The sequence below is a fragment of the Carassius gibelio genome, chromosome B16 (assembly GCF_023724105.1).
Source record: "Carassius gibelio isolate Cgi1373 ecotype wild population from Czech Republic chromosome B16, carGib1.2-hapl.c, whole genome shotgun sequence".
NCBI lineage: Eukaryota > Metazoa > Chordata > Actinopteri > Cypriniformes > Cyprinidae > Carassius > Carassius gibelio.
The window spans coordinates 25396131-25408567 of NC_068411.1; the positions used below are offsets into that span (position 1 = coordinate 25396131).

The window sequence follows — 12437 nt, forward strand, 5'->3', positions numbered from 1 at the left end:
TGTTTAAGGAAGTTGTTCTGTGTGAAAAATGCAGAGACTTGGTTGAACACAGGTCGTTCAAGTGTTTTTTGCAATGAAAGGAAGAAGGGAAACTGGTCTGTAGTTCTCTAAAAGAGATGGGTTGAGGTGGGGTTTCTTAAGTAGTGGAGTTATACGTGCCTGTCTAAATGATGAGGGAAATCACCAGTGTGGAGGAAAGTGTTGATGATGTGAGTGAGTGCAGGTACAACTGCAGGAGAAATGGCTTGAAGGAGATGAGCTGGAATAGGATCAAGTGGACAAGTAGTAGGATGATTAGAAAGGATGAGTTTGGAGGCATATCTGCCTCAGAGAGTGAAGAGAAGGATGTAAATGAGTGTATGTTTGCTGGTGATATGAGCTTGACAGATTGTGGTGGTGAAAATTGTGCACTGATGTGTTTAATTTTATTAATGAAAAACGTGGCAAAGTTGTCAGCTATTAGAGATGAAGCAGGAGGCAGAGATGGAGGTCAAAGGAGCGAGGAAGCGTTTTAAAAAGCATGCCAGAGTTAGATGAATTGTTAATTTGTTATGGTAGTATGTCATTTTAGCAGTGGAGACATTAGCAGAGAAGGAATATACACACACACACATGTATGTATAAAAAACAACTAAAAGTAAATACATTTCATAAATACATAAATACAACAGAACTTAAGGTGTCAGAAAGATAAACCAGGAATGTAGAAAGGTATCAGACCTCATGTAGCTCAAAAATTAAAAAAACAAACAAACAAACACGTGAAACATAGACAAATATATTTGATAGGCAAAGTGGGAGTATTACCACAAAGAGGAAAAGATAGCAAATTATACTGACCAGCTGCCAAAAACATTCATTCTACCCATTTAACTGATTAAACGGGTTCATACTGACCTACACAGCTGCTAAACATTTTTAGTAGATACTAAAAAACTAAGATACTTTATTTTAAATTTTAAGTAAGATACTTTAAAATTTTCTAAGATACTTTATGGCTCTTAACAGTGAAACTTAAACAGATATTGATTCAGAAAACCATGTAACAGAATGAGAGCAAACTTTGCTCGGTTCACATATCAGGGAGTTTAGAAGGCTGAACATTTTTTTTTGTTAATGTTACCTATTGGTACCTCTTGGAAGGACCTAAATAAACAGGAAACTAGAGATCATAAGGCAACTGATAACAATCCTTGGGGGGTGGGATTGTGATTATTGTACATCACCGCTGCGTGGCAGTAAAGCAACACAAAAGAAAATCAGTGCCATTACTGTAAATCACCGCTGGGTGGCAGTAAAAAAACACAAAAGAAAATCAGTGCCATTAAAGCGTGAAATGCAGGATGAGGAAACTACACGACAAAATAACCACGCTCTCACGTTTGCGCAAGGAAAACAGTTCATTTATTAAAATTCATATACAAAAAGGAAAATGTTAAGGCCCTAGAAAAAGTATTTCTGTATTTACATTATTTACATGGTTCAACGAGCAGCACAGGTCTGTGATGGGCTAAAAGGAACATTTCAAGTCGACTATAAGCCATTATGACAATGACCTCATGCTCTTGTTAGAAGGTTTACAGGAGGCATGGAGGGACATTGCCTGGACCTTTCCAGAAAAAGAGCAATGGCCATGTGTCTTCAACTCAATTTATGTTTCTGTATAGGTTTTCTGAGCATTTATTTGAGGACTAACCTAACTGAAAACCCAATCTTATGGCTCCTTGTTCTTACAAAATGCAGCCTGCAAATTTGAGCAGACTAATATTCGTTTTCACAACAATAAAAATAGAACTATACAGATCCTTTGTAAGTATATTGCAATTTAAAATATCCATACTTTTTTTTTTTTTTTTAATGATTGTATTTGCGCTGTGTCTGGCCACATTTGAACTTTTAAAACAGACTTTGACACAGTGGAGTTTTCATCTTCGGCTAATAAATACACATTCATCTGGTGTTGTGAGACTCAGTTTCAGCACACCAGCAACAGAAATGATTGGCATCACACACTATGCCCCTCTTATGAAAAAGACAAAGAAAATGAACTACACAATGAATATTCATGGCAGAATGTAGATTTATACCACCACTGACTGAAAGTAATGTAACGTATGCTCTCTTTGCATGAGTGGATTTGTGATTCATTGGCACATCAGTCACCTATGAAGCCTTTCGTTGTCTTTGTGACCCTCTTTTGGCAAATTTATGCTTCAGAGTAAAATTCATAAGTGGGCGTCCATTACTAGTGCAGCTGGGTGAATTAAAACAAGAGTTTTGGTCAAGTGCAGATTTCTGAAACATTACGCCTTGATCAGTAAACTGCTGGGAATAATGCTGCGCTCCATTCAAAGGCGGATGTGGGATCTATTTAATTTCAACCATCTTTTGTGGTCTGATTCTCAATGACATACAGAACCTAATGGCTCTGCTGGTGTACGGTATGATGATCCGGAGAAGATCATTTAGCGTTTTACACCTTGCTGTCAGTGCAAACTGAACAGGTTTCATCAGTGTGTAAATGTAGGAAAATTGTCTCATTGATGCAGTGAATGTTAATTGTTAACTGGGTATTATTCAAGCAGGGTTCCCAAACTTTTTTGACTAATCTTTCTGTGCAATTTTCATGACATGTCCATTAGCTTTCCAGTAATTTATGACTTCAAGAATTTAATTTATTAAATTATATTATATTATATATATAATTAATTATATTATATATATAATTAATTATATATATAATTATATTCATTTATTTTTTTAGAGATTTTATAGAATTGAATGAATTAAGTATTTTGTATCCTAAAAAATACTTAAACATTTTATTTTATCTAAATTTAAATATAATTTCTTTCAATGTTTAATGTAATGGTTTCCAGTACCATGGGTTCCCTGCTTAAGTTAAAGTATGGGGTCAGTAAGATTTATCTATTTATTTTTTAATTTTTTTGAAATTCTTTTTATTATTATTTCTTTAAGAAATTAATACTTTTATTCAGCAAAAACACATTCAGTTGATCAAAATGACAGTAAAGTCTCATTACGTTGTCCAAAAGCTTTCTTTTCATCAAAAAAATCCTAGAAATTCAACTCTGTCATTAAAGGAATTAATTACATTAAAATATAAAAAGATTGTTTTAAAAAGTTATAGTACTTCACAATATTAATGTTTTACTGTTTTTAAACAACAAAAACAAAACTTCTTACCGATCCCAGACTTTTGAACGGTAGTGTGAACTCACATTTTGGCAAAATCATAGTTCAGCGCAAGCTTCTAAGATGAAAATCTTACATAAAGTGGCATCCTAATGCACATTTTCAGAAAGAAAGCTGGATTTCCAAGTGGGATGAAACGCAGCATTAGACATGTGTGTTCACTAAAACACCCCTTAGTTGTGACCGCATACTATGTTCATCATGGTGAAGTCCTGATGATTCGCTGGCTTTGTTCCCTATCAGAGCAAAAATAAATACAGTACATTTAATATTTCACTCAATAAATAAAACAAGTCAGTCCTCTAACCTCAGCTGCTCCTCACCCTTAAAGCTGTCCAACTGTATCACAAATCAACAGAAACCTTTTTTTAGGACACATTTTTGTAGCGTTCAAACTGGAACCCTATAAAGGCTATAAAACACTAACACAAAAACAAATGCTGGGCTTGAAGTCGTCCGGTTATTGTTGTTGTTCCTGGCTTTGGCTTTGCACCGTGTCCATGTAGGGGATGGCCAGCTCCGGTCGGCGATAAAGCTCGCCGAGGCCTTCGAACTTGGAGCCCCAGCGCCGCAGGGAGTCGTAGGTAAAGGCCTCCTCTGAAACAGCCGATCCCAGCGAGCTGAGGCTGCCTGCGCTGGAGCCCTTTCCCTCGATGCAGTACACGTGGTAGGTGTCCATGGGGAACGCCAGGCTGTCATTGTCGGCCTCCCAGATGATGCGCGACACGTAGCTCTTGAAGTCCATGGAGCAGTGACCCCCGCAGCTGGCGATGTGGTGGTAGGGAAGGGTGGCTCCGGAGGGATGGACCTCCTCCTGAGAGCCCTGGGATGACTTGATGAGGGGGGCGGTGGTGCAGGAGGAGGACTGGGACAAGCTGGAACACAGCGGCCTCTTCAGCTCGGTGATGTCATAGGCGTTCTGGTGGACACATAGGCCACATGTTAAATTCTGGGAAAGTGCTATAGAATCTGCAAATTTTAAAACTTTAATTAAGAAGTATCTGGATTAAAAAAAAATGCAATGTATGACATCATGTGACGTGACAACAATATAGCATAGACTGCATGCTAGTATTCCATTCTGAGCATAGCTGTGCTCTTGTGTAAATCATGTTGTGCAGATTGAATTTCTAAGGTACTGAAAGCTGCCACCTAGAGGATGATGGGATGGCAGTGTAGCTGCTGATGGAGGTCATTCCCCTGACCTGAGTCTTACTGAAAGTAAATCAATATTTCCCCCGGCTGCCCTGTGTTAATGGAATACCTGGTCCTGCTCTCCTCCTCCCTCCTCGTTGTAGTTGAGGATGTTCTCCCGGATGTCCTCCCAGCTCTCGTGCTCCGCTGGGATGTGGTAAACACCTCGCTTGCGGAACTTATTCCGGCTGCCCTTCTGATTCCATACAGTCACTGCCACGAGCACAGCTGCAGAGGACAGAGAGAGAGAGATTATATACAAGAATGATGAAACCAGTTCTACACATTTTTGGTGGTGGAAGTGTGGATGCTTTACATATTAAATGACAGTAAATACTTGGAAACACATTTTACTTCCATAATGTGACAAGCAAAGTGGTCCTAAGAAGTTTAAGACAACTGATGAAAATGCTTCTAATTTGACAAGACAGGAGTAATGAAGCTGAAAATTCTGCTTTGCATCACAGGAATAAACTACATTTTAAAATATATGAAAATACTTAAATTGTAATAATATTCACAATATTACTGTTTTTAGTGTATTTTTGATCAAATAAATGCTGACAAATTATAATTCAATACAAAAATATTTTATATATTAACAAACTGTTATATTTACAAATGATATATGTTAATAATGAAATTATATTATTTACAGGTTTAAATGTGATTTTGGAGCCCTGGATTATAATTCAGAGATGTAGAAAAATATTATATTCTGATGAAAGTTTACAAAGATTTTTTTGTCTTTGGAATAAGATTTACATTGTCATTTAGCAGACTCTTTTATCCAAAGCGACTTACAAATGAGAATAACTTGCACAATTTGTAAATCATCCCCAAAAAAGTTAAAGAAGTAAACGGTCAGTTTTGATTTGATTTTGACTATCAAGTGCAAAAGTCTGATTGCAGGCATCATCTTTCAGCAGCTCATGCAATCCTGCCAGTTCATGGATGCTAAGACTCCCTCTTTTCAATTAAAGACAGATCAACCCAAAAATAACCCATCATTTTCTGCCAAATTTCTCTGAAGGCCATAAGCCCAACCAATCCCATCATCTGGCAGCACGTTTCTCATTTTTGCTTCAGTTGATGAGTAATTTCTTCCTGCCTGCATGCAGTAATGCTTTAAAAAGGATTTGTTTGTCTGCTTGTTATGTGGCTGACGGTGTATCAGAGCTGGCAGAGAGGCCTGGGGGGCACTGCCAGCCTGTCACGTCATTGTTGTACCTGTCACACCTGAGACACACACACACACACACACACACACACACACACACACACACACACACTCACACACTGGCTTGTCTTACCTCTGTGTGTTGGCTCCCTATTGACAGTTTTCTCAATAGACACAGTGGTTCCCAACCTTTCTCAACTAGTGGCCCACACAACCAAACACATATGTTTGTGTGGCCCAGTGCAAGAAAAATTATCTGACCCCTCTACTGTTGGGTTAATAACTTAGTACTCAGAAGCTAGATTGTTAACTGTCTTTATTGAATAAACTGGCAATGAACAGTAAATAACTCGGGCTGGCACGGCTTGGTACAACTGCTGTTGTTCTGTAGCATATGCAGTGAAATATCTATATATTGCTCTTTTTGTTGTTTTTGATTACTTCCACTGTCTTCATCTGTAAATCACTTTGGATAAAAGTGTCTGCTTAATGAATAAATGTAAATGTAAATGTAATCTAAGATAAATTGGCAGTTTATTCTTAAACCAATCAGCGAGCTTGAATAGTGGAAGCATAGTTACGGTTTAATATTTATATTTTGTTATTTAATTATATATATGAAATGATGTTATTATGTTATGACTTTTTTTTTACATATATGAGCAATATTATTATTTCTTTTAATAGTAATTGGCGGCCCACCTGCAATACCATTGCGACCCACTAGTGGGCCGCGGCCCACAGGTTGAAAACCACTGGACTAACACAAAATGAGAGGGTCTCATCATTGTTCTACAATGATAACAGAGACATTACAACGCTTTTAAAGAAAAGTGTTCCATGATATTTGGATAGCTACCGAAAAAGACGAGCAGACACATGCTGATGGCTAGAATGGAGCTCGGGCTGAGTGGGGCGAGACGGAGAGATTTGACTTGGCCGATCTCACACCACTGGCCCCTGAAGCCCTCTGGACAGCGGCACTGGTAGTTCTTGGTAGAGTGAGCCAGGCAGGTACCACCGTTACGACACGTGGTGGGGCCGCAGGGGGACGGGGCACAATGCAAAAGAGCTGTGACCTCATCCACCACCGCAACCTGATTGGCTGGACACCTGGAGTGAGAGAACGGACGTCGAGATGAAGAAAGAAGCATTTGACAGTATGACCGTGGGAAACTCTTGTGTGGGAGAGAGTGTTCACCTGCACTCGTGTTTCCTCCACAGGTCGACGCAGTACAGCGGACTCAGGCAGGGTTTGACACTGCAGGCGTCAGAGTGGCAGCCGGACACGACTCCTCGGCGCTCCAGCACAGTACTGAACTCTGTGCCCTGACCATCCAGCGACAGAGAGTGACCGTTCAGTCTTACATCCCGCATACAGCCTGTATGAAAAAACATGGTGAAAATGCTATAGAACTTTAATATTTTGTATTTGTTACAGTGACTTCTATTTTTAAAACATGACGTGCTCTTGGACTGTAATATACTGTATAATGACTGTAATTTTGATCATTACAGTTACTTATTAAATAAATAAGTGGACATTTAAAGTATTGTACATATAAAAAAAATAAAAAAAATTAAAACATATTATATTTCCCAATACTGTTATATGTTTTTAAAAGTTTTTTTTTTAACTAAATGCTTAGCAAGGCTATATTTATTTCAGCTAAACTACAGTAAAACCAGTAATATTTTTAAATGTTATTTAAGCATCCATTATTCCAGTCTTCAATGTCACATGATCCTTCAGAAATCATTCAAAATCACACAATCACACTTTTGTGTTCAAGAATGATTTTATAACTCTTTTATAACTTTTTTATCATCGGTGTTGAAAACAGTTGAACCTCTTAATATTTTTGTGGATTTGTTCAGAAGACCATCATTTATGTGAAATGGAAATCTTTTGTAACATTATAATTGTATCTACAATCATTTTATTGTGTCCTTGCAAAATAAAAGTATTAAAATAAAATAAAATAAAATAAAAATGTTACACTTTTGCACATTGGGGTATATTACAATAATATTCACAAAACATAATATTATACATTGCACACTGTAGGAGATTGTTTGACAAAGTCTATTATATAGACTAGAGGTAATTATACAAACATATTTGACCTTAAAATGCTGAGACTTAATTAGAATCAAGCATTTGAAAAAACTGATTTGAATTACAGCTGTGAGGAAGAAAGGGAAGAGAAATCCCACCTTGAAAGTCTCCCTGTGTGTTTGGAGCGGCGCTGTTTCCCAGAAACACACTGGAGGGGTGAACTACTATTTCTTTCTTTTGACCCAGGACCCCTGTGACCTCTCGTGAGCCCCCACCCTGCTCCAGTCGCAGGGTGAAGATGTTGTCATGCCGGTGAAGGCTGACGAAGACCCACTGGCCAAGGTTTATGCGATGCCCATTTAGCTTCAGAGAGTGAGCGCCATCCCCAAGGTTAGCACGGACAGTGAGGTACCCATCTACTATCTAAAAGAGACAAGAAGATGGCACAGCATTACAGCTTTACACAATTTTCACAGATGTAATTGGACACTTGAATTTGAATGCAATTGAATTAGATGTTATTGCATTCATGTGCATCACTCACTTCCAGGATAATGAACTCGTTGGCGTCACGTGAGGCCACGCTGAGCAGGCTGCCCATGGAGGAGCGGGTTCTCAGCAGGAAGTGAGCTTGGGTCTTGCGTGGACTTCCTCCACCTCTCAGCTGGTACCTCAGCACACTGTCTTTCTCAAACGACCACTCAGGAAGGGCTTTGTCACACTTGTGTCCACTATATCCAGGATGGCAGTCACAACTGAAGGAGCCCCATTCCCCCAGACATTTCCCATGGACCCCACAGGAGGGTCCTCCGGCGGTCAGACACACACCGTCTGTTAGGGCACATCCCGGGGTGCTGTTCTCACTCTCTGCTGCGCTGCCGAGGTCGTACACCTGACAGAACACAGACACACACACATAGAAAGGCCTGAGTCAGCACAATCCTGAACATCATTGATCCGTATCGACTCGCTGTCAGAAAGTGGCTCAGGTAAACGTCTGTTCCGTCCAAATTAAAAGATTGTAGATTGGAACCCGAAACACATTCAGTCTGAAAGATGTTTAACACTGACAGATTCATTCATGAAATTTGAGTATAATTAATGTCTGGATTCATATGTAAAGCTACGGTGGACTGTATGTGACAATTTTATTGGTTTTAATTAGTAGATTTTCAGCAGAATTCATTTTGTTTATGCTTTATGAATGAGGCCCATTGTCAGTAAACTAGAAAACATAATCTTCTCGGGTCACACTTTATTTTAAGGTCCAATTTTCACCTTTAACAAACCATTATCTATGACTTTTGCCTCAATCTACTAATTTATTAATAATAGTTTAGTTATTGGATAGGATTAGGTGTGTAGCAAATGGTTATGCAGAATATGTGCTTTATAAGCACTTATAAACAGCCAACATGTTAATAATAGTCATGCTAATAAGCAGCTAGTTATTAATGAGAATTAAAGTGTTACCTGTTCTCTTAATAGTGCAATCCTATTTAAAATAGAAACAACATGTATGTATTTATAAATAATCTGTCCAAATAGAATTAGTGCATACCAAATCCATTGAAAATAGCATATTGAAAATATTAAGCCAAACTTATATTACCCAATTATAAACTTGTATGTTTTTTATTTTATATTTTTATTTCCCACAATCTCTTGTACAATGAAAGAAGAGGAGTCGGTAATAGTTCATTTTCAACTTTTTCTCGTTTGGGAAAAAATGCATTGCTACCACAGAATTTAAGCAGGCAAGTAATGTTAAATAGTAATGCATTTTAAGGTAATAATTTTAGATAAATGCTTAAAGGTAAATGCAAACATTGCATGACAAGAAGTTATGAATTAATTTATGATGTGGGACACACTTAAAAGTGTCAATATTTCCAGTTATCAGTGAAGTACATACTTCCAGCACTTAATACAAGTATTAAACAATAGTCATATTTAGCTTCCTTTGTTAAATTATATTTTACTTCTGCCAATACTCCTTCCAGAAAGCTATACTATAAAGAACATACTTAAAAAGTTCAAAACAAAGTAGCACCTAGAAGAATAAACATATTTACACTGGTTTTACCTGACTGTCCACCACCAGGTTCCTCATGCATCCCACAAATCCTTTGTAATGGGGGTGTGACCTACGAAGTGAGTGTGTCTCTTTAACCCCACCCAGCTGGAGAGGCTGATAGACATCCAAAAACCTGAAGAGAAATAAACAAATGCGGCACAGCCAGAAACAATGATTTGCTACTTGCTATTGCTTGGCAAAGGCAGGAGGTGTTTCTAGAGAGCATTTATAAGCAAATATTTGCATATGCCTGAGTGAAATATACGTTTTTATGTGTTGTCCTGGAAAGAAAAGGCACTAGCATAAAGATGAGCAAATTTTACCTTTCACTGCCTGGTGTCTCTCCGGAGGCCTTGCACACTGACATATCAATCTCAAGCATCTCAGCTCCCAAGCCTTCCAATTCGTTCACCATGGCACCAGAGCACTGGTCCAGAATGAGCTGCACCATCTACACACACACACACACAATAATGTAAATTCAAGGCAAAGTATTACACCATCTGAATGCACGAGAAGTCACTTTTCATAATAGAATATTTTAGACCCAAATCACAGAGGGTGATAAAAGCTCACAATCTGCTTTACCCAGTATGAGCCTCAAAGCTATGTGATGATCTGGACTCTCTGACAGCTTCATGTTTCAATGAAATTGAGGTGAGGTTGAGAACATTATAAAATCAAACAAAAATTCCTCCAGGAATGGCAAATGCCCAGTGTCTAATCCTTGTCACATGCCCTTCATTTCAATCAATACCCTTACCTTGCCATCGCTGATGATGTCCAGGTGATGCCAGCGGCGGTCTGTGACAGTGGCTCTCATGGGCAGCTGCAGTGTTAGGGTCCCCGAACCGTGATTCACACTCAGCACAGGAACTCCATTTTTCAGCTCTAATGAAACAGAATCATGGAATTTCATTAGAAGACACACAGAATGTTAATATGAGTGCCAAGAGGTACATTGTAACATTCAAAAATGTGGTGTTGGTAAAGTTTTCTGTTATTAAAAGAAGTCTCTTATGCTCACCAAGGCTGCATTTATTTGATAAAGATACATTTGAAAAAGTAATTTTATGAAATATTATTAATTAATATGTTTTAGTATGTAATTTTTTACTGTAAAGGCAAAGCTGAATTCTCAATAGCCATTACTGTAGTCTTCAGTGTCACATGATCCGTCAGAAATAATTTGAATTTGCAGATTAGGTGCTCTTTTTTTTTTTTTTATTACCAATGCTGAAAACATTTGTGCTGCATAATATTTTTGTGGAAACTGTGAATTAACATGAAAAAATGGCAGTTCTGGGCCTGAAGACTTGTGTAACTTGTCTTGTTTGTGCCACAAACATGAATAAAACCTCAAAATCATGTAGATTTTTGTCCAGAGGATGATAAAATGGCAAAACAATCACATAGATTTGACTCCAGGGTTATTTAGTGCCACTAGTACACTTAACCTTTAGCAAGTTCTCAAACTCATCATGGCAAAGCATATGACACCGGTACCGCAAACACATGTGACATGAAAGTCTAATGCTGTTTTATGCCCCCTAAGATTGGTTTTGACCCCAACAGCAAAAAATGCTTATTCGTGATCAATTTGTGGTCAGTTTGAAATTGCTGTCACTGCAGTGGAGGGTTTTGGCCCCAGTTCAATAAAAACATGTACCAAACTGATGATGTAAGCTTATGCAAGGCCACAGGAGGGTCGTTTCCTGAAATCATATGACCAGTTGCACAATACAGTATTGGACAAGTGGCACAGAATCTGAATATGTGACCTTCATCAGTGACTTGGGGTCAAGATCAATGCTGACCAAACCCCATTCACACCACTGCTGACCACACACATTTACAAACATCTATAATTAACGGCTCACTTTAGATTGTGTTTTTGCCATTAATCGATTTTAGTAGCACTATTAATTGTTAGAGGAAATGAATGTCTTGCAGTATAAAAAGAGAAACTTAAATTATGATGGGACTACGACAGATGTTTTCTCCATTATTGAGACTGCAATGTTTACATATAGTATACATAGTTTTTTTTAGATCATTCAGAATGTGGTGCACGCGATATTGTTAACTATTATTAAATTAATACTTAAACATACAAGACAATTTAAATCAATCTGAAACAAAATAAAATATAGATTAACATTTAGATAAAAAAAAAAGAATTGCCCTAGGAACTAGCTGAAATAAGTTTAGGTACTAAAATTAAGTACTAAAATTTAGAGATTTAACTAAAAGTAATCTAAAAATAAATATGACTTGAAATAAAAATAAATATATTATAAATATAAATAAATAAATAAATAAATGACAATAGCACAGAACAAAATTACTAAAACTATGTACTATGCAAAAAAAAAAATAAAAAAAAAATAAAACGGTGAAATATGTCAATTATGCATACAATACATACCCAGTGCAATGAAGTCCTCTTTTTCTCCAGGCTGAGGTGTTCCCATTGGGCCACTGTAGAACAGTAGGCCATTGCCGGCTTCTGTGATGAACTCCAGAGAGATGTGGCTCTGGAAGCAAGGCCTTATGGGAGGGAACCAAGCATAACCATTCCCAAGGAAACTGTGCTTGGTTTGCTGGCATTCTGGTCCATCAAACATAGGGGGACATTTACACCTGCAACAGAGAGATAGATCAGCCATTGCTTCCCCAATAGTGAAAATGCATTATATGAATAAACAATG

General features: G+C 37.8%; 1 protein-coding gene across 1 annotated transcript in view; it reads right to left on the reverse strand.

The window, feature by feature from the left end:
* Positions 1-1387: 1387 nt before the first annotated feature.
* The window catches only part of si:dkey-22o22.2 (neural-cadherin), a 101717-nt gene continuing 90667 nt past the window's right edge, over positions 1388-12437 (reverse strand). The window contains exons 23-32 of the mRNA XM_052577531.1: positions 12155-12369; positions 10490-10617; positions 10050-10177; positions 9736-9859; positions 8194-8541; positions 7808-8072; positions 6792-6972; positions 6450-6703; positions 4481-4638; positions 1388-4135 (exon numbers count right to left, since the gene is read on the reverse strand). Coding sequence (XP_052433491.1) covers positions 3677-4135; positions 4481-4638; positions 6450-6703; positions 6792-6972; positions 7808-8072; positions 8194-8541; positions 9736-9859; positions 10050-10177; positions 10490-10617; positions 12155-12369 — 2260 coding nt within the window. The 3' untranslated portion in view covers positions 1388-3676. The remainder of the gene's footprint in view (positions 4136-4480; positions 4639-6449; positions 6704-6791; positions 6973-7807; positions 8073-8193; positions 8542-9735; positions 9860-10049; positions 10178-10489; positions 10618-12154; positions 12370-12437) is intronic.